The sequence below is a fragment of the Elaeis guineensis genome, chromosome 2, assembly GCF_000442705.2.
Source record: "Elaeis guineensis isolate ETL-2024a chromosome 2, EG11, whole genome shotgun sequence".
NCBI lineage: Eukaryota > Viridiplantae > Streptophyta > Magnoliopsida > Arecales > Arecaceae > Elaeis > Elaeis guineensis.
In genome coordinates, this window is record NC_025994.2 from 96,345,890 (window position 1) to 96,369,243 (window position 23,354).

Sequence of the window (23,354 nt, forward strand, 5' to 3'; positions counted from 1 at the left end):
AGGAGTCCGGGCGGAGCTGCTCTGTAGTCGCGGCGGAGCCCGGCTCCCGTAGGAGTCCGGGCGGAGCTGTTCTGTAGTCGCGGCGGAGCCCGGCTCCCGTAGGAGTCCGGGCGGAGCTGCTCTGTAGTCGCGGCGGAGCCCGGCTCCCGTAGGAGTCCGGGCGGAGCTGTTCTGATTCCGTCGAAGGTTTCGGCTGTGGGTATTTTATACCCAACATGTCCTAATTATCAACAACTAAAAATGTGCAGTCTAGATAAAACTACTTAAGCTAGCATTGAATGGGACCATGCTCAAGTCCATTAGGTCAACCTAGCTCAGTGCGCAACCCTGGCCACAATAACACCATCCATGAACTACCGTTTTTTCAAAGATTGAAATGGTGTCAACCTTGATCGTTGCTCTTGGAAGCCCGTGAAAAATCCAAAATCAATCATCATTAGCATAATTTTTTTAAATGTATAGTTACAAATATCAAAACAAATTACATGTTTATCGGAACAGTTGTTTAGGTCCAGTTTCGTTCAACAAAAGAGCTGGCCCATTTGTTACGGCCTACCATGCCACAAGGGCAAAAGTGGAATTTAAATTTATACATTTCTAAACCCTAACCCTAGCGTTCCATCCCCAAAACAAAACATAAAAGGCTCGAACACTTCGTAGATCGGCTTCTTCGTCCCGCCGGCCTGCACAGTGGGAGGATTCTTTGGAGCAGTCGGAACCCTAACCGTAGCTGTAACCATGGTAAAATCATCAATTTTCCACTTCTAATATATTCTTTCTATATCGGATTGAGAAAATTCCAAGCCGGATCTCCTTGTCCTTCTATTTCCAGCATGCTTTCATCCATTGATCTAAGTGGAAATCGATTTATATAGTTTCGGAAAATTTATGTGGAAGTATGGATTTAGAAAGAGATAGATACTTTGCATTTTTTGCGATTCGAGAGGGAGAAAGTTTTTTTTTTTTTTTTTTAATTTGGTAATGGCGGAGTCGTTGTTTAAGTTTCTTGGGCATTTTATCGTTCGAGTGTTCTTCTATGGTTTCAAATTTGACATTGCCCCGGTTAGAAGACAATGGATGTTTGACTGTTACAAGATTTCAGGCTTAGAGGCCTGGAAAATGTCGATCTTTACGGGTTGAGTGCCTTGGGTTTTAGATTTGAGAAACCAATGGTTGATCTTGATGGTGAGGCGGGTTCTGATGATTCATGCGAATTTCGGAGAAAATCTTGTGGAAGCTGCTTACCCAATGATTGCTTTTATGATTTAGGTTAGGACTTGCTATGTTTTAATGTTGGTTTTTTTTTTTCCTCTTCTTTTACTTTGGTCATAAAACAAAAGTTTGAGTATATTGCCTGACGGTGAGGCGTCCGTTTGACCCATGAAGATAGAACCTTAGGTTATTTTTTATGAACTAAGAGTAGCTCGGCGATGTCTGTGTCAAATTATTGAGATATCATTTTGAGGGGAGTCATAGTGTTTCCTATGATTTTTAAGTTGCCATCATTTTATGATTACATTCTATACATTGGATGTGCTAGGTAGTAGAGCTTAATGTGTAATTGAATTTGACATGTTATGATGATGCTCGAGGCAACCAGTTTGATGGAAATTGCTTGGACGTTCTGACATTTACAGGACATGTTTTTATTAAACGAACTTAGAGCTTAATGTTAGGCTTAATCTATGTCAAAACACTTGAAATTGTAAGGATAGACTGATAAGTTGAAATTTCCTGTTTCAGTGTAGCACTATGCTTGTCTTGGTGTACGAGTGCTAGAGCGTTCTAGTGGTTTTGGAGTTTCAAACCCTGGATTAGCTATAACCTAATAAGCTGGAAGGTAATTTGATAGTTATTATAAGGTTGTCGTTTAAAATGATTGAAATTATAGTGGCATATGGTTTTGTTGGATGCACTTCTTGATGGAACAGAGATTGGTACTATGCAGAATGAAATCATAAATGGCATTTCATTCAAGTTTCAAGCTTTGCCTCTTAAAATATATATTTTTTGTTAGAATAGGCCAGAATATTTGAAACCACTAGGATTTCTTCATGTAATATTTTTGTTATCATATTCCAGCACGCACATCTATATTCATATGAATCATCATATTCTAGTAAATTGATCCTGTCTATGTTTATTGTAAATAGTTTTCTCCATTTATAGCTTGTAATTTTGAGCTTCAGGTAATCAAATCATTACCCATAAGAGAATTTGACTCCACAAATACTGCTGGTTATCCTAGATATCATAGATTAGCTCCTTTAGTATGTTCTTGTCAGAAAGATTGCCATAAATATCTTCTGAGGTGGAAACCTGCTACAAGTATAATTTTAGAAGGTGCACTATTGTCCTAAGTAGTTCATGAGGTTAAAACATTATCTGAGATCAGTACTTAATCGCTTTTTTGTTGTCCATTTCAATTATTCATACAATTTCAAAGTCTAGCTTAAAGATGGTGATGTGACCCTACATACATAAATGGGACAAGGGTTGTTTAGGTTTATTTTGATTATTCAATTGCTGTCCTTTTTTTTTTTCAATTTTGTCATTAATTGTGACCAGCTTTATTAGGACTGCTCATTCAGTTTTAACCGATCTGACCCGACCCGATCTGAAAGCCAAATAACAGAAAAATGAAAACCAAAAACCGACCTGAATAAGAGAGGAATCGAACCGAGAATTTTGGTTCGGTTCGGTTCGGTTATTCAGTTTTTTTTTCTATTTTTTTATTTTTAATTATTTATTTTTGATACAACATATTCAAATAATTATTGCCGATTCATTGTTAGTTTGTTACATTACATTTAATTAAATTCAGGATCTGTTGAATCTATTAATTGGTAATTTCTTGCATTAAAAATCAACAATTAATAAATAATGGTACGTTGGTAATTGATAAATGATAAATCGATAATAAGCAAAATGTAACATATCAAAAATCACATCATCTACAATACAAACAAGCAATCAAGCATTATAGCAAATTATAACAATAGGTCAAATCTAAATATCCAATCATCCATCCATGTAACCAACAAGTTCTTAACATAGTAAACAACATAAATTTAAATAAGAGTTAGTAATCATTTCATAAAGTTGACCAAGGTTGATTTTGGTTTTTGGTTTGGTTTTCGGGTTTCTCAGTTTTTAATCGAACCAAACCGAAAACTGAAATTCTTGAAAATGAAAATCGAAAACCGAACCGAACTATATTTGGTTCGGTTTCGATTCGGTTTTTCGGTTTGATTCGGACCGGTTTTCTGTCTGAAACCGAATTATGAACAGCCCTAAGCTTTATTAGGAGGTCTTGGGTAACTGCTTGTCTTGCTTTAACTGAGAAAGTGGTATGAAAGAGCTTCCTAAAACAATTTAGGGTGGATGATTTTTTAGACATCCTTCCGTTATCAACATGGCGATGCATTGTATATTATTAGGGGTGACGTTGCCAGCTAGCTAGTAGTACTTTGCTCTTCAAGATGCCGCCAACCATGTAGCTTCGAGCTGCTTTTTGGAATTTCTCTCTTTTTACCTTATTTGAAGGGGCAGGCCCTTATCAAAAACTTTGTCTTGCAGGTGAATGTTCCAAAAACAAAGAAGACTTACTGCAAGAGCAAAGAATGCAGGAAGCACACCCTTCACAAAGTAACACAGTATAAGAAGGGTAAAGATAGTCTTTCTGCTCAAGGGAAGCGTCGTTATGACAGAAAGCAGTCAGGTTATGGTGGACAGACAAAGCCTGTATTCCACAAGAAGGTACTTCTCCCTGATCTTAAGAGCTTAAAATTTTGCCTAGAATATGTTGACTTGTAGGATATTAACCATGGCATTTAGTGCACCCGCCAGTTTTCTTTGCATCTTGTTATCCTATATAGTGAATGACTCTCATCTTCTGGTATCCCAGCTACAGCAGTGAGTAGTGATTCTTAACATTACGGAAGCATTTTGATTTCCATGGATGGATCATAGTTGGAATGAATGTAGCCGACATGATAGCTTCTTGACCATTTATTATTATTCATGTTTCATGCCAGGCAAAAACAACGAAGAAAATTGTGCTGAAGCTGCAGTGTCAGAGTTGCAAGCACTATTCCCAGCACCCAATAAAGGTTCTTAATATGATGTTATTTGGCCTTGCAATATGTGTTTTTTCCTTTTGTTAAAATGTTTTTTCCTTTTCTTAATATGTTTCTCCCCTTTTTGCCAGAGATGTAAGCATTTTGAGATAGGCGGAGACAAGAAGGGGAAGGGGACATCACTCTTCTGATTTGCTTTATATGCCATTTGAATGCCTTATCATTTTTTTGGTTTTGTTGAAGATGAACTGGAGCAACCTTTGTATTGCAGGCAATTTTGATTTTGACATGAAAATCATATCAATGTTGGATTGTTCATTGTCAAGAATCAGATGTGGATTCTCTTTTGCTGCAATTTGTAGCTAGAATTTTTTTAAAATTTATCGTCTCATGTTAGATACTACTTATGAGTGATATTGTGTTTTAGATGAGTTCATTTTGTGTATCCATTGATGGTTAATTATTTTTTTGCTTAATTATCAGAACAAGCATGCTGAGCGACTGCAATTGTTGTATCTCTGTAGTTGTTTTATTAGAATTCTTTTCGTAGTTGACAGCGAAGGTACTGGTACTGAGTGATGCCTAAGAGTTTGGTAATTGACCGATCGTGGGATTTTTATTCTGACTTGCTAATTCGTTTTAAAGTTGATTGTTGGATTCATCATGAATTTAGGCTTGGCTGGCCATTCTGGTCACTGGGCATCTATTCTACCATGGAAGTTTTTCGTGGAAATTATTATGTGAAGCGATGAAATAATTTATGGAAGTGATTCAGAGGATGGACGAAATGGAATATGTATTTGCCTTGTAGATTTGTCTCATGATGACCGGTTGGTTAACAGATTTATAATTTTGATGCGGTTGTTGCTAACAGGAATACCCGTGGGCTCCAAATTTGCATAGTTTTCGTCACCTTTCAATAAGATAATGATTCATGCTAGAACCGTGTTAAAGACAGCCTTAGCAAAAGGAAAAAAAGGAAAACGAAAAAAAAGGGAAGAGAGAGATGATTCTCAGCCTCCGTACCAAATGCTCAATCTAGTCTAGCTGTGAGAAGCATTCCAATCCTCTCTTAAATTGCACATAAAATTTCTACCAACAAAAAAATGTACATAAAATGGGCATCACACCATTTTTAGGGTAACATTTGTTATGAGTAACAGATTACGTTTAGCGAAAAATGTTTGAGCACACCGCTATGGTTCTTTTGGTGTTCAGAAATTCTTTATGCATTCTGGATGGTGTAGAATGCATGCATGATGATTGGCTCACGTTCAAAAAATTTATGGATGATGTAGAATGCATGCATCATCTGTGATGATTAGCTTACGTTCGAGATTGAAATAATCTTCATGAGTGATTCCTTTTTGGTGTTTGTTTGTTTGGATCATGAGAGGTCTGAGCTAAGAACTGAGATCAAGACCCCTAGGGTTGGACTCTGGACGGCAAGGAGCTCTTCTAGACTCATGGTCTCAGTTTATATCGGGCGATCCAGTGACCAAGAGCCTGTTTGAATAACCCCATAAATTATCACTGGAAGGACATCTCCTATTTGAAACATGCACATAAACTACCACCAAACTTTAATACGGAAGATACATCCTCTTGCCTTTCTAACTTAGTTTGAGCTGATTTTGTACAAAATCCCGATCTTGACCTGACAATTTTGGTTGATTAGCGACGTATCAAACAGGTCGATCCGTCCTTTACCGGAAAAAAAAAAGAGGTCGATCCGTCCGTCCGAATCCAAATTAACTTCGAGACTAGCTTTTTGCAACGGATGACAAGATGCCAACAATAATTCCTTTGAAAGAAAATTCTGGTATAATAGTTCGCACAACCGTTACTCGTAAAATGGGTTCAAATCCTTTTTTGTTTTTTTTCCCTCCAGTAGAACCATGGGCATCCATTGCCCTGACAAGAAACTAGACCCGTTCTTCGAAAGCACGGACACGTAGGCAACCGCAAAAAAAAATTGACCATCATCATGCTGCCACCTGGAAACCAGTAATCTGCCAGCTGAAAACCAGTAAGCCATGTACGATATGTACATGAAACCATCAAACAGTGGGACATAAGCAGCTCCAGACGCAACAACAGCAACAAGAATCCAAATTGAGATCTAGTACCTGTCACACGCCTCACGTCATATACTCTTAAATATATACGGCTCAACCCTTCGAGAAATAAAGAGTCATCTTCCAGCTTTTGTCCCAATCCAAGGACAATATACGGCATGGCAATCAGGCATGCACATTTGACGGCCAACATTCCAACTTTCCCTCTCATTACAGCAGGCGACAAAAGGACATCATACACAGTGAATTGGAAAAAGACGGAACAAAGAGAACCGTCCATTATTTTTGCCTCAGAACAGTACCAATATATCTCAAACATTATCTAGTACTATGCTACTTAAAACTCCTAATGCGAACATCTTTAGATGATAATCAGCTACTCCCGTGGTACCCGAACATCAAACTTAGTCTACCGACTATAAGTTTTCTCCATAAACCATGTATCTACAATGAGCTGCTGCTGCCTGTTCAAAATTGATCCCCCCCTATTGCACCACGCAAGGTACTCGCGAACAATAAACGGAAAACCAATCTAGTTACAGGATCCTCTAAACAGTAGAAGCTTTCACTGCTTAGCCTGCATAACCATTTAAGAAAAATTAGTGAGCTATCAAAGTTCTACAGCACACATCTAAGTTAATCTAAGATGCTTGTGAATAAAATCATAGGCTACATAACCAAAATTACTGGTTGGTGACAAATTTCCAATTCAATCTGCCTTTGATTGTTGCTACTGTTCATATCAAGTAGTCATTTTCTTGTGATCTTCTTGCTACTCGATAAAGTTTGTGTAGCACAATGCTCGAAAAAAAAAATGAAGGTTTGTGTGGCATATTCGGATTAGAATTGAGTGTATAACAAAATATTTGGAGTTATCACCTCCTAGAGGACATTAAGCAACTTTTGCATATGTATTTGGCTGACTTATACTCACTGAAACCCCGTATCTCAATCATACTAAAAGGGCAGCCAGGTCTGTAATTTCAGTTGGCAACAAGTGTGATATTCATACTGTCAAGGTACCTCAATAAAAAACGATAGGATCCTACCTTTTCTTTGCTATGCTACATTGTACATGCGGACATCTCAAAGTCTTTAGAAAATATGAAGAAATGAAAGCACAAGCTCTATTGCCATCCAATCACAGCCTTATGTTCTGCGCAATACAATACAACCATACATTTCAAAAAGAAATTACCTGAGAATAAAGGAAAGTTCCAAGGATGGCGATGGCAGCTCCAAGGGCATTGATGGGTTGGATAGGAGTATGGAAAATTATGATGGAAGAGACAATCACGGATATCCGCTTCATTGTGTTACCAATGCTAAATGTCAAGGGAGAAATTTCATCTAGCGACATGTAGGAGACCTGGTTATACAGGTGGTAGAAGATGCTCTGAGCTGCTACCCACCTATACAAATATGATACAACAGCCAAATAGACAAACTCGATCAGGTAAAACAATAGTCAGAAAAAACATGCAATAAGCATATCACTTGTAGAATTCTGAAGTCAAGTGTAGAAATAGTATATTCCAACCTACACATAATCAGCGAACAAAAACAATATCAAATGTTTACAATTTTAAGATAAGAAATAACAAAGGTTTGACTGATAAGAAATCAGAATTCAGAGTAACTTGCAAATTTGACTTGCCATATGATGCCCTTATACAACCCTGTTTTACTAAAAATTATGATGCCTTTTCCCAAGTCCATATACCAACAAGAAAAAAAAAATACAGAAGATCCCGAAATCACCAGTACCTTTGCTCCCTTGGTGTGTGCGCGCGCGTGCGCGTGTAAAGAGTAACAGATCATCCAAGAAAAGATAGAAGCACTGATTGGAATCTTCCAATTTCCTGAATGAACTATAAGTCCTATAAAAAGGATTCATAAAACTATCTAAAAAAAATCATCTTTTCTGTTTCAGACAACCAAAGTCCATGCATCTTAAAAGTCTGTAATGAAGTGGCTAGGTAAATGGATTCTGCGTCTATAAAACAAGTAATTAGTCTTTCTTTTTTCAGAAAAGCAAAAATATTTTGAGAACATGGGGTTAATTAGTCCCAAGCATCTTAAAAGTCCATGGCGAAGTGGCTTCATAAAGGGAGACTACATCTAGATGATAACTGTGGGTGCTTAAATTACTAACATAACAGCAATAGAACATATCTACATAGAAGGGATCTAAAGGCACTGTTTCTACCAGACGAACTGGGGACCAATCTGAGAGCAAGCTTCCTGCCAACCAGCAGCCCACATCTGCGGGCCCTCCACAGCAATTGCAAATGGCGTGAGTATCAACAGAGACAGAATTGACAGACAGGCATAATAGTTCATCCCACTAACTGACTTCCCCTTCATCCCTCTTTTTGAGAATATATTCCGGAAAACAAAAGCAAGGTTTGATATCATTGCACCCATAAAACCTGCAATGAAAACAAACATCTCAACCATCAAATTCAAGGTAAACTATACTGAAAGGTATATAAGCAATTGGAAAATGCTCATAGTAGTGATCTAAGATTTTGAGATGCTTAGGATGTTATTGAGCTGACACTATTTAGCACAACGAAGTAAACTATTAGAAAGGCAAGATAATAAAAAGGACTCTAAAAATGGCAGGCATGAAAGAATAGGCGAAAATTTCAATATTCCATATGCAAAGGCGACGCACCAAATCATGATTATTCTCGCAATCCCAAGTTTCAAATCTGATTCAATTTCAGTTCAAACAGAGGTTTCGAAAATATTACCAGTAATTCTCAATATTTTGATATATGAGATATCCAATATTACCAAAAAGGCAAAAGTAACTTCCAAAATGACCAAGAACAACAAAACGAGTCATAATTTACTCAAAAAAAAAAAAAAAACAGAACAAGTCATAATTTCTGAAACAACAATTCCACAAAACCCATCTTGGGCACCTTGACATTAATCTGATAATTTTTTCTATTAAATTCTTGAAACAGCACTTCATTTGGAGGTACTTCAAAAAGTAAACAGCAGTAATAAGGCACAAGCGAACCATAATGACAGAGAGCACCAACTTCAGCAAAATGTTACTTTAAATTTTATGTTTATCTAAAAAGAAAAAAAACACGAAGATGATATCAGAAGACCATTATCAACAATTAATTAGCAACAAAGCTCATACGAACTCTGACATTACAACAGAGCAACTCCAAGATCCACAAAACCAATTTTGACACTTAAACTTCATATCAGACAAGAACATCTCTTAAAGCACTTCTTACCAGTCATGTTAAAATTGAGCTCCGTCACCGCCGCCAGAGCACAACCGCCGATGATCGGTACCAACGACAAATACACGGGCACGGGGAACGTCTCCCCTAACAAAAACCTCGACACCAAAACACTGAATGCTGGCTCTCCGCTCTTGATTATGTGAGTGAACGACACCGCCACCTTCGACATGCTCACTGTCGCCGCCACATGTCCAATCGTATGCGCCACCGCCACCTAATCGAGCCAAAAAGAGAACTTTAATCACAGAGCCAAACAAAACTGTCCCAAAACCCTGGAAGCGTAACAAAGATGCTAATTTTCTCACCGGCGCGAGGGCTTTCAAGAAATCGAGATCGATCTTGGGGGCTTCGGCGACTCGCGAGGCCCAGGAGATGAGCATCATGAGCGAGCCGGCGGCGAGGGAGAGGGTGGAGGTAAGCCAGGGGTAGGGGAAGGCGTTGAGGACCTTCTTGTTGTAGATGTTGAACACAACGTTGAGAGCCCACCAGGTGGCGAAGTAGATCCCAATCTTGAGCTTCTGGGCCGCCGCCGAGCGCGCCTCCTCGCTCGGGAGAGCAATGCCCTCCGCACTGTTGGCCTCGTAGGCCGTGCGTTTGAAGGAGAGGCCGCGAGGCTCGGCGGCAGGGACGGATCCATCGCGGGATCCGAAGCCAAAGCTAGGGGTGAGGTAAAGAGGTTTAATGGAAGAACGGGCGGAATTGAGGTTCTCGGAGGTGGAAGAGGAGATTGGAGGAAGAACAGAGGAAGGTCGCGGCCGGAGAGATGGGGATTTGGAGAGCATGAGGGCGAAGACCGCCGGTGAATACCTCGTTGAGCAAATCATTTTGCCGATCGAGATGGAGGCCAGAAGTGATCAAGAAGCAGGACTTTGGGATTGGAGTGGCCGAAGGGCTTAGAAAAGACCCTCGGCGAGGTTGGAACCGGGTGGGAAATAGAAACAGGGGAGATTACAAGAATTTCCTCCGAGCCGGACGAAGTTTTGAGGAGAGCACTAATTTTTGTGAGTTCTTCGAGCTGAGGAAAAGGAATGGGTATATATAGAATTCTTAGTATGAATCGCCGATCTCTGCGTTCGGAGGAGGAAAAATCTACGCTGAATTGATCTTCGAACTATAAAAGCAAGGGGTATTTATAAGCGGAAAGGGAGGGTTAGTGTACACAGAATCTTAGCAATGGACTTCCTATGCTTGGGGAATATTCTTTGGAAGTTTGGTGAGGAAAAAACAGCAATATGATACAATTTTTGTATTAAAAATAATGTTTTATTTTTTAATATATTAAACCTGTTCTCAAGAATGCTTAGCTAATAATAAGCAAAGGTTGCTTTAATTAGTATATAATTGATGATATGTTAAAAGTGTGGCATATGTTTTATCAAAAAGATGTGACATATAAAATATTTATACATGGATCTCTACGTAGCTGCCTAAACATAATTTATCTATTCATGTATGGCATCACTCTATCAAATATTAAATTTCTTAGATACATCGCTATGTGCAAGTAGCAAATGGTGATAAATGATGGATGAAATCCATGACAAGAATTTAAATAAGCATGACAGTTATGAATACATTTGTTGGACAAAGCAATACCTTAAGAACACCAAAAAGAAATGTTAGCATGTTTACACAAGAGGCTACGTATGATATCATTTCTATATTTTTGATACAATAGATATAAAATACTAACTCTTCTCCATAGTGACTATTGCAAGTGAATATTTAATTATATGACCATATGTTTTGAACATGCTATCCTACACTATTGTTACTCAAGTTTATATTTTTAGATATGTATGATCTAAGAACCAAATGCAAAACATTTGAATGCTATGTAGATGGATGTTACCATCGCATCAAGCTAAATTCGCAACTTCGCATATCTTTGAAATACTTATTTTACTTCTACCAGCCTCACATTTCGATATATGGGATGAGATTTAGCCAATATAATAGCTTTAAGAATCTAATAATCAATCTCAATTGCGACATGCTCAAGTTATGTATTCTTCACTAGGGCTTTGTGCTAGCATATGTAATGGAAGCGGGCTTTCTTATTGACTAGGCTGTATAAAAACACTGGTATATCTTATGCAAATCTATATTCTATAAACATTAAGATCCATTTATTATATTTGGTTACTAATTCGACAGCCACCTTATGTTATAAACATATTATTTTCAATGTTTAGGATTTTCCTTCTCCCCCGTCTAGTCTGTGCTCTCTGCACTTCAAGTATATGACACGTTAGCTTGGACTATGGTTGAACTCATCTTCCCCCTCTTCATAATTAAAAAGCAACACATTATACCAACATAATTCGTTTTTGATGATAATTCTACCAACATAATTCATAACTTTCAATTTTGAAGTCCCAATATGTTAGCCTTATATCTAACAATTAGTTAATTCATCACCTTCTCTTTCTAATTACAGAAGTGTAATCAAATATGGAAGAAATCTTTTGATGCAAGGCTTGCACCAGACTTTGCATGCACAATCCTCATCTTCCTGTTCTTTTATTCACTCATGGAGATCTCTTCATGTGAAATTGGAGACATAGATGGCCCTGCACATTAATTTGTCCTATTAGCCCAAGTGACTTTGTCTAGGAGGGAACCACAAACAACCAAATAACAGCTAACAATGGTGAAAGAATCAAAACAGGAGAGGCCTTCTTCCAAGGCTGAATGATTGAGAAAAAAAATTAAGGAGATTCCGAGAAACAGTCCTAGAAATGGCCAACAGCAACATCAACGGTAGCCCGGAAGCCAAGTTTGGAGGCATGCAGTCTCCAACGTTGAAGGCGAGGTCGGGAGACGACGAGCAGAGCACGTGACGACCTGTCACCGCCGGGGTAGGTGACGAGATCCCACCGATCTCTCGTTTTGTTTGTATCCTACTCGGGTCGGTTCACCACCAAACACGTTGGGCCTCGCGGGAAGGAGGAACGGCTCTGCTTTCTCCGGAGACGTGAGGAACAAACGTCACGTGCTGTCACGGGACCGCCGCATGGTCCACGAGATTCGGACGTTCTCAATTATTCACGGGTTTCTTATGATGGGTTTACTTGATATGTGGCGAGAGACAGCAAACAGCTTATTCTAGTGCTTTACACCTCACATTTTACCTGTGTGCAACGATTCTGCGCGTGGAAATGGCTGTCTGCTGCGTTATCGTGATATGTTTCCTTGTGACCTCTGATCAAGGACCGGCTTCCAATAGGGTGGCCTCGCCACTTTGGACGTATTCCCTGGTGGCAATATGGGGCACTGAATGCGGCCATCACTTTTTGACAGTTGGGTCCAGCTTGGGTGCTGAAGCCCAATCGGAATCAAGCTGGAACCAGTGCATTGGAATGGTCAAACCCAACCGGGGAATCTACAACACACAATATTTGGCCTCAAATATCTAATCGAACCAACGGCATATTTGGTTCGAGGGTGAGTTGGACTCTGAAATGGGCATAGTTGAGAGAAATTTCATTCCTATTTGGACTTTAAAAGAAGAATAGGAATGTCCCAATTCTTCAAAATCCAATCCATATTCAAATTCTATTTTGATTTCGATCGCAAACAAAATATATTGAGGAATATGACCATCTTGACTTCTATTTAAATTCATTCTAATTTCAATTTTGATTACAATTTTGATCACAAATCAAATGCACTTCAAGAGTCAAAGAAGTTATATGGAAAGCTTAAGCATAGAAAACCCTAGCTACGAAGAGTTCATGGGAAGTTAGGTAGTGTTCACTTATTTTCTTCAAGGACTTCCTCCAAGGATGTTAATTAATATGATTATGAATATTTTCATTAAAAAAAATGATTATGAATATATAGCGTGTGCAAGTGAATTTAAATACTAGTTGAAATTTACTCATTTACATGTACGCATGAGAACTATGAACTTTGTGTGATTATTTTGCTTGGTATTTATCATATATGACCAAATTGATAGAAAGAAATTAGTAAAGTTAATTACTAAAATTCAGTCATTAAAATGAATAAGAAGAGGTATGGAGATTAACCTCACATCAAAAATGAAAGTGATCAAGCAAACCTTAAAGCAATATGCTCCAAGTTATACATTGTCCTTGCTCTAGTAGAAACAGCCTATGAAATGGCAGGAAAGTCATAACTCATGAAAGATTATATAAATGGTGAAGATAGCATGTAATAAGTAAACTATTTATTGCATACATTGTAATATCAAAACCACCTTATTTTGACAATAATGAATAACATCATCTAACTTTTTTTCTTACCATGGATAATTATAAGAAACTAACTTTTTTCTACTTATTATTGAACAAAAATGAAAAATGGCCAACAATTTTGTAGAATCATATTTCGGAAATCTTGTTCTCTTTTTTTACATCCGAAAGAGACTATGCTGAATATATGAATTAATCCAGTGGACTAATTAATCCATGTCATTAAAAGAATAAAAAAACAAGTTGATAATCCTCAACATCCAACAAAATAGCTATGAGAAATAAAAAATTCAATCAACACTATCTGCGAGTAGTTGAACGCATGTTTCCTCTGGAAGCCCAAATCGACAGAGCCCATGTTCCATGAGTTCAAGCACGGACCTGAAGAAACCCAGCCCAAGTCCTAACGTAGCTATCGTAAGGACCAAAGCATGTCTGGCTCGGGTTCATATCATACCTCTACTCGAGAAATTCTTTGTGTACCACGGACAGTACAGAAAGTGCACAGCATTTACGGTAATTAGCTCACGTGCAAAGTTGGGGCATGGTGTATGAATTTTTTTTTTTTTTTTTTTTGATCCCACACACGAGCCAATCACCACAAATAGTGCACGTAATTCTATACCATCCGTGGTGTACGAAGAATTTCTCACATCTACTGTTGTGTTGCGCAAAGAGTCAATGGTTCAATCGTTTTGGCTTCCTGGGGGTTATCCATTAGTCGGATAGGAATAGGTCCGCTCAGGACGCTAGCTAACGGTTCAAGCCCTGGTCGGACCAGACCCATCTGAACCAAACGTCACACACACAGCCATATCATGGGCTAAATGGCACATGCCATGGTTATGTTGGTCTTCTGGAGTAGTTTTCCCGTTTAGAATTCTGAGGACGGATGGATTCCTGTCAAGACATTTTTGAGCAAGTTTCCATTATAGCTTAACGATTAACAAATGATACAGAAAATAATATGAAAAAATATAGAAAAAAAAAAATTTAGATCGAAAGAACATGCTGGAAACTGGAGGTAAAAAATACCAATGCAGACGCGACGCGACCGCAAGCTGAGGAGGAAGTGAAGCACAAGAACAAGAGGGATAAAGGTGGAAGAAACTACTGCATGAAGATTTTATTAATCAAATTCAAGTTTGCCCATACAAAACCCTAGTCTGTGTTATATAGATGAGACTTACACAGCTGACTAGGAATAGAAATTCTGACCTAAAAATAGAAGAAAATATGTTAAAATAACTGGAGATCTGGCAAGATAGATGTCCAAAGGAGGCACCTTTGCCTAACTTAGGCCCCCAACGAGGGATATGGGCTAAGAAAAATCTAAAAGCATGTCGGGTCACGGCAACCCTTAGCAGGGGGAGGATCATAGGTTAGTGATGATGAGTTGAGGGGGAGGAGGAGAAGAAAAGAAGAGAGAAGAAGATAGAAGGGGCAACAACAATGGAGATACATACAACACCGTCTTAGAGATAGATCTTCTCACTAGTGGCGACAGAGGAGATCCAGGCTATCACAGCAAAGCAGGGTTTTTTCTTGGGGCCGGCGAGATTGGCCAGGTAAAAGACGACAAGAATGGAGGCTGCAATGGTAGCGGCCACCGAAATGAAGTAGAGTTTGAGAAGAAGTAGAGTTTGAGAAGCTCCCTCATGCACGAAAGAAGGCGCTGAAAGGAGACCACAAGAATGATACTTAGCTTTAATTTGGCCTTCATCTATATGTCAAGCAGTAGATGAAGTGATTTTGGAGAAAACATTAACAACAAGATCAGTTAAGGAAGCTCGGGATCTTTTGGAGGAAATATATGATGATGCCAAAGAAGGACCAAAAGAAACCAAATCAAGTCATGGTCATAGTTGCAACCAAAGGACCATAGAAAGTGATGATAAAAGCACATGACGATGAAAAATATCTATTATTTCTTCTATCTTTATTGATTTTAATGGTGAATTTGATTCCATATGTGATGCATATATATATTGAGGATGTTGTTTCCGTGGAAAAAGCTAACAACGAGGTTAGAATAGAAAATTTTATTCATGCAGATCATTCAGAATTTATAATATTGAAGATCAAAGTGCCTCCATTAATAGCCTACGCAAGGAAAAGGTATGAAGATTTAATTGAAAGAAACTGTGTGACAGTCAGTAATTTGGAGGTTGCATTACTAGTACCCGAAGATTTAGAGAAAGTTATCGAATTATATGATATTGGTGCATGGACATCAAATAGTAAGGAAATACAAACTCATAATTTTTTTTTAATTTTAGTATTATTGACACACAACGAGATTTTATTTGTGATCAGCCAATTGATAAGAAATGTACGTAGAAGAACAGGTTCATGTGCAAGATATAGATGCATGGTTTAGCTTCACAGGTAAATCACGATAAAGATAAATGGTATGTACGTACTGCATCAAAGGTTTGTTGATGATCAAGAAGATTCACTATTTTGGGAGTATGTATGGTCCAGATTAACTGCATTGATTGATGGCTTCACTAACCAAGACAGAGAAAGATATGAACCTTTCGATCATGGTTGGATGGTGAAAAATATAGATGACTGTCTTACATTATTTGATTTTCATGATTTCTATTGTACTAGTTGTTCACAGGTTAGCAAGAAGAATATAAAGCTTTTGATTTTCAAATGGTTGGGATTGATTATGTACAGGATATGATTATTGTTTGAAATATCAAATGGCTCGTATGCCATAATAGAGATAGTGGCAACTGATCCAGTGTACACTATAATAAAATAAAATATTAACGATAAAAAAAATTCATCGCTAATAATCGATTTTCATCGCTAATAGTTATTAGCGATGAAAATTTTGTCACTAACATTTAGTCACAAATAATACCATCGTTGATAATTTTTTACGATGAAAATTTTTTTTATCACAAATAATAAATATTATTGATGAAAAATTTTTATCGTCAAAAAATTTATTTTTTTGAAAATTATTTACGAGAAAAAATTTTAATCGTAAAAAAAGATAATTTGTGACAAAATTAATTATTTGCAATGAATTTTATTCGTCTCTATTAATTTTATTAAAAATTTTTATAAAAATAAATTTAAAAAAATATTAGCGACATAAATTTTTCGTTGCCAATATAGTAATTTTCGACAAAAAATTTTGTTGCTAATAAATATTAAATTAATACCGAGGAAACTATTTTCGTCGCTATTAATTTAAATAAAAATTTTTATGAAAATTAAATTTAAAAAAAATTAGAAACATAAATTTTTCATCATAAATATGGTTATTTACGATGAAAATATTTTTTTCACTATTAATTTAATTAAAAATTTTTATAAAAATTAAATTTAAAAAAATATTAGTGACGTAAATTTTTTATCACAAATATAGTTATTTACGATGAAACTATTTTCGTTGCTATTAATTTAATTAAAATTTTTTATAAAAATCAAATTTAAAAAATATTAGCGATGTAAATTTTACATCTCAAATATTTCAAATTCTGGTATATATTTTTGTCGCTATTAATTTAATATAAAATTTTATTATTTTTAAATTTATTAAAAAATTAATTTATGATCAATTTTTCATCGCTAATATATTTTTTCGCTATCAATATTTCATCGAAAATAATTCTATCGCTAATAATTTATAATTTTTTTAAAAATAATTTATGAATATATATATATTTAATTTATATTTATAATATTTTTTATAAATTAAAAAATAAAAATAAAAATAAAAAAATTACATAATAAATTCATAAATAAATTTTATCATTTTATTATATTAAATTAAAATTACAAGAGGACTAAAATAAAAATAAAAAGCTGCACAAATATGCCGTCAAGTGTCAGCATCAACAGAAGGAGAACTGGCTGAAAAAGAGGAGCGCTCAGATGAGCTCGGACCGGCCTGCTGCTGCCTCATCAGCTGCATCATTTGCTCCATCTGCACCATCTGCTCCATCATCTGGATCTGGAGTCACTGGTACTCGTCGACGCGTGCAGTCAACTCATCAGCTCGCTACTTAACCTGCCTCTGCACCTCCGCCAGTCGAGCATCGTAGGCAATATGGATGTCGGTCCTGGACTAGCATGAGGATGAGAAAGTAGTAATCCCATGCCCTAGACTCCTAACATAACAGGGTCATGTACCAAGCATCTGATCATAGATCTCATTATCTGTTGGTGCGGTCGAGCCCTCAGAGGTAGGCTGGGATCTGATGTCTATCATATGGTCCTGAAAATTAAAGTTATAACTATTTTAATTTTGTATTGAAAATCAAATTGTGAATGAAAAAATAATTAAAAAAATTTACAAAGAGCTCCTGGCTCCCCGTCGTCCACTCTCCTGACCGTCACTAGTGGGTCCGCTGGTGGATATCGATCCTATCAGAAAGCTCGCCACTCTCAGCATCTCTCTGCAATTTGAGAACAATTAATTAAAATTTTTTTAAATAGCTAGAGAATTATATACTAATTAGAAATTACTTACCATCTACTCTATGTAACGAGCGAACGACTTCGAACCCTCATAATGCAGTACGGTCTGTCTAGTCCGATTCGCGACGTTCTGGACACATCTTCTCTATATAGTTAGCAGTCAAATTAGTAGGTAACAAACTGAATTTAAGAATAAATGATTCAATCATTAAACTTTAAAAAAAAGTTTGAATGTGTAACCTGATATGTCGGATCCTCGTAATGCCAGTATATGATAGTCCAATCATCCATAGTGATGCTGTTATAAGGCCGCTGTCACTGCCTCCACCCCATGATCCTGCATCACATGATACCAATGCTGATGGATGTTGTGGTGATAGTCTTTGAAATGCAAAGATAAATCAGTGTCTACAGCTCACCGCACATGATTTTCCTCAAAATCAATAATATCAAAAACATCCTGTCAATAATAGATATTAGAAGAATACCATGCTAATTAAATATTCATGATATAATTTATTTTATCTGTAACTGGATGTAGAAAATTTTTCTTTGAGCCGGTACAACATGACACCAATTGAAAAGCATCACAGGGGCATAGCAACGACATATGATGTCCAGCTCGGCCTGCCACGGTTCGCACCATCCTCTAATGGGTCTGGTGTAGCCGAATGGTATCTCGATATAGAGACGCTTTCCTGGGTGCTCGCGTCTCCAACGCTTTAGAGCAAAGTTCTTCGATGGACCTTACCCTCACCTCACCACTGGTGGAGATTGACTTGAAATAACAATAAATAAATCATTAGTATGATAGCATCCAAATAAAAAAAATTAAATTTTATTATATAAAAAGTATAATAATATCACTCGGACTCGTCTCACTCGAACCCGTCTCATTGGGACTTGCCAATGCAGAAATCTCTAGCAACGGAGCTGGTGTGGTAGTAGAAATTGGTGAAGGCACCTCAGTCTCTGGGGGAGATAGCGAACGCGAACATCGTCATCTGTCTCCTGATGCCATACCTACAATTTTTGACGTATAAATGAATATAATATTGAATAATAATAATAATAAATAAATTATATTTTAATGAATAGAATTATATCGTATACCATTATTGCAAGAGAAGATTGAGCAAAGAATATAGATCTACTCAACAATATTCATATCTACTCGATGTGTAGATCCTCTTCTGAATCATAATAATCGACATATGCGTCGTCTTCTATCTCATCATCATTTATGAACTGATCGTCGCTCTCTGACTCATCAAGATTAAATACAAAATCAGCTTCAACTTTGTAGGATGGTAGATCAGTCCTATTCAAAAGAGCCATTACAAGTTCTTCATCAATAAGAAGCTCCGCTAATGTTTATTCTTTTTGCTGAAAAGCTTCCTTTTCATGTAAATCCGAATTTTTATCTATCTCTAATCGGGTTGGTATGTTATATACGTCTCTAGGTATTATTTTTTGTACGATATACCAATTATCTCGATACTTTAGATCTTTCAAATATATTACTTGTTTCGCTTGAGTTGCTAATATATACGGCTCATTTTGGTACCATGTTCTTGCAAAATTTATACTGATAAAGTATGGATCGACATGAATACCGATCTTTTTATTGCTAATATCCATTTCAAATCATTACTAACAGGTGTGGTCCTATCTCTTTCAGAAAAATAATAATCTTATTATTATTATTAGTCAATATTTTATTTTATTATTGTAAAAATTTCGACAGTATCTCCCCATAATTTTCAAGTATACAATATGAATATGGTACCTATACACCCTATCTATCATATACTCGGAGAACAGTGGACAGATAACTATTGAGTACCATATAATGAAATAAAATATCAATTATTAACAATAATAAGATTATTATTTTTTTAAAAAATTTGAATATGAAATATTCAAGAGTCGATCTCGATCAAGATCGTCTCTTGAACGAAAATCTACGGTCCAATGCAATTTAACTACCATCTCTGAATATATATTCAAAGATGGATTTCTAATTTGTCAAAAAAAAATAACTCTGTATTGAAATTTTTTCATCAAAAATTTCAGTAGAGTTTTTTCTAAAATAAAAATATTTTTTATATTTAATTATAATAAGTAAAAGCATACAAAATAGCACATAAAATAATTAAATTGTAATAAACAACAGCAATGTGCATTGTGCCAATAGAACAAAAAAAATTTATAAATTTCAGTAGTAACACTAAAAAATTTATGCAACAAATATAAAATAAACTATAAGCAGTTGAGCATGCAAAATAATATTAATACAAAATAATAACATGAAACCTAATCCCGAAGATCCGATGATTTTTATTTTTTTAAAATATTTTTTACTTAAAAATAATAAATTATTTTTTATTTTTTTAAAATATTTTTTATCTAAAAATATATTTTTTAAAATATTTTTTCTTCTAAACAAGCTCTGGACTCGGCCTCCCATGGCCTCTGCTCCCACGGCACCAACATCGTCACACACCCCACGTCGTCCGAACTCGATCCCTGCGGACCCTGCTCTCGCGGCGTCGCTGCCGTCACCCACCCCTCGTGAGCCCCCCAATAGCACCGCCACCCTCTCCAACCCCTCATGACTCGAATCTCAATTTGGATTCTGACAGATTCCGATCTGGATCCCAATCTGAATCGGGATCTCGACTCGGATCCCGACATCGATCCAATTCAGATCATGATCCAAATTTTATTTTTATTAATCAAATAATAAAATATTTGATTAATAGGTTTTTTTTATTTTTTTATATATTTTTTTTATTTTTTCTTTCATTTTTTTTTCTTTTTTTTTTCTCCCCCTCGTTTCTCTCTTCCCTTCCTCCCTCCCCACCGTCACCCACCCCTCCTCGCCATCATCTCCCCAGCCGGCCCGCTCCTCGACCGACCCCTTTCCCACAGTCACCACCTCGGCCGACCCACTCCACAGCTCCATGGCACCATTGTGTCGCGGCTGACCCCCTCCCCTCCCCGTTTCTCCCCCGACCACCGATCGCCCCTCTCCGGCCCTATCTCCACCGACCGACCCCCTCCTCAACCTCGTGGCATCGCCGGCCGCCCACAGCCCCCTCCCCACCCCTGTCTCGTCTCCGACCGCCCCCCCGATCCTATCCTGCCCCCATTTCGCCCCCGACCACTGACCGCCCCCTCCCCGACCTTGTCTCCGCCGACCGACCCCCTCTCCGGCCCCATGGCGCCATCGGCTGCCTCTGGCCCCCTCCCTGTCCCCGTCTCGCCTCCGGCCGCCCTCCGACCCTATCCCGCTCCCGTTTCACCCCCGATCGTCGGCCGCCCCCTCCCCGACCCCGTCTCCACTGGCCGACCCCCTCTGTGGCCCCGTGGCGCAGCCGACCGCCCACGGCCCCCTCCCCACCCCCGTCTCACCCTTGATCGCCCCCCGACCCCATCCCGACCCCTTTTCAACCCGGATCGCCCCCTGACCCCCTCCCCGCCGGCTGACCCGCTCACCGGCCCCGTGGTGCCGCCGGCCGCCCACGACCTCCCCCCCGCAACCCATTCCGCCCCCCAGTGGCCCCATCAACACAAAAAAAAAGGATTGGAACCTTACCTTTGGCGGACGGCGGTGCGAACGATGGATGGTGGTGGCGATGATGGAGAGGGGCTCGCCGATGGAAAGAGAGGGGGGAGAGCACGGAGAGGGAGAGAGGAGATAGGGGAGGTGGGAGAGCTCAGAGAGAGCATGGAGAGGAAGAGGGGAGAGGGAAAGAGGAGAGGAGAGAGAGGAGAGGGGAGGGGGGAAGAGTTTCACGTGAAGGAACATCAAGTTGACGTACATTCAATGTAGAATTATTAGCAACAAAAATTTTTATCGCTAATACAATTATTAGCGATGAAAAATTATTTTTATCATCAATAATTTCTATCAAAAAAAAATTTTTCACTAAAAAAATTTTTTTCTTTAAAAAAAATTATTTACGATGAAAAAAATTCATCATTAATAACATTATTAGCAATAAAAATTTTATTTTTATTGTCAATAATTTTCACAAAAATATAAAAAAAATTACTAAAAAAAATTTTTGCTAAAAAAATTTTGCTCAAAAAAATTATTAGCAATGAAAAAAAATTTCATGGTTAGTAAATTTATTAGCAACAAAAATTTGATTTTTATTGTCAATAATTCTCATCAAAAAAAAATTTCTACTAAAAAAATAAAATAAATTTATTTGCAACGAAAGAGACATATTTCGTCATTAATAATATTATTAGTAATGAAAATTTAATTTTTATCGTCAATAATTCCTACCAAAAAAATTTTTTCCACTAAAATTTTTTTTTCTAAAAAAATTTCATCCAAAAAAATTAATTTTCTTTAATCTAAAAAATTTTTAGTTTAAAAAAAAATTCAAAATAATTTCATCAAAAAATTTAATTTTTTATTAATAAAAAATATATATAAATAGCTAATTTATAATTTTTTCTTCAAAAAAAATTACATACATAAAAAAGCAGCTTGGTTATCCTTTTTAATGCATGCTTTTGTGGATTTAAAACATGTTAAAGAGCCTAGTTGATCTTCATATGGTTTTGTTAGGGTTGATCAATTAAATGTCTTGAAAATTCAATGATATTTTTCATATGATTAGGAACTGGGATCGACACAATGATTTGTCATCTGATAGAATTTGATTTCTATCTTTACAGCCATGCTGGTATAAAGATAATATTTTTTTATATTTTTTTTCTCATTATTTTATTTTTCTAGGTTAGGAGGGATCTAATCTCTATCTTTTCTATCCTCTAATGATGAGTGGCAATTGATGAACTGGTTTTTACATGTAATCTTCTTAGTTTTAAGTATTTGCATAATCTAGTTTTATCTAGTTTTTAAAATATTTTTTTATCAATTTATCTATATTTTGTTTTCATTCAGGGGACCAGCAAACCAATACATTATCATGTACTATTGGATGATAATCATTTTTCTGCTGATACATTGCAGATATTAATTAATAATTTTTATTACATATGAGTTAAATTTTGATCGTGTTCTTATATTTTCACAGATACCTTGTTTGGATCAATTTTTAGGTGATCTGCTGGCCTTAGTTTTTATATAAAATTTGATCTTTCTAATGGAGGATCGATATCAATTGATGGTTCCAGAGATCGGGCTAATGTAGTGCATTATCTGCCATAGATTAAGGACAGCATTTAAGAAGTTATGTTTTTCTATTGAAGATGTTATAAGATTTTGTTGTCACA

The 23,354-nt window shown here is 37.0% G+C and overlaps 2 protein-coding genes across 2 annotated transcripts; one reads left to right on the forward strand and one right to left on the reverse strand.

Moving 5' to 3' along the window:
• The first annotated feature begins 594 nt into the window (after positions 1-594).
• LOC105051754 (large ribosomal subunit protein eL42) lies at positions 595-4,515 on the forward strand. Its single transcript, XM_010932349.4, has 4 exons — positions 595-741; positions 3,580-3,759; positions 4,038-4,112; positions 4,211-4,515. Exons 1-4 carry the CDS (start codon positions 739-741, stop codon positions 4,268-4,270), a joined length of 318 nt encoding a protein of 105 aa, XP_010930651.1. The 5' UTR covers positions 595-738; the 3' UTR covers positions 4,271-4,515.
• A 1,889-nt stretch (positions 4,516-6,404) lies between these two features.
• LOC105051762 (glucose-6-phosphate/phosphate translocator 2, chloroplastic) lies at positions 6,405-10,495 on the reverse strand. The gene is made up of 5 exons (XM_010932362.4): positions 9,738-10,495; positions 9,421-9,646; positions 8,367-8,589; positions 7,356-7,569; positions 6,405-6,734 (listed from the first exon to the last, which is right to left on the reverse strand). The coding sequence occupies exons 1-5, from the start codon at positions 10,254-10,256 to the stop codon at positions 6,723-6,725; spliced, it is 1,194 nt and encodes a 397-aa protein (XP_010930664.1). The 5' UTR covers positions 10,257-10,495; the 3' UTR covers positions 6,405-6,722.
• Positions 10,496-23,354: the final 12,859 nt, after the last annotated feature.

Coding starts and splice junctions, on each gene's coding strand:
- LOC105051754 (XM_010932349.4), top strand. Junction 3,760..4,037: donor AGCCTGTATTCCACAAGAAG/GTACTTCTCCCT, acceptor GTTTCATGCCAG/GCAAAAACAACGAAGAAAAT. Junction 4,113..4,210: donor ATTCCCAGCACCCAATAAAG/GTTCTTAATATG, acceptor CCTTTTTGCCAG/AGATGTAAGCATTTTGAGAT.
- LOC105051762 (XM_010932362.4), bottom strand. CDS start 10,256: ATGATTTGCTCAACGAGGTATTCACCGGCGGTCTTCGCCCTCATGCTC. Junction 9,647..9,737: donor TCTTGAAAGCCCTCGCGCCG/GTGAGAAAATTA, acceptor TGGCTCGATTAG/GTGGCGGTGGCGCATACGAT. Junction 7,570..8,366: donor ATTGGTCCCCAGTTCGTCTG/GTAGAAACAGTG, acceptor ATATTTGTATAG/GTGGGTAGCAGCTCAGAGCA.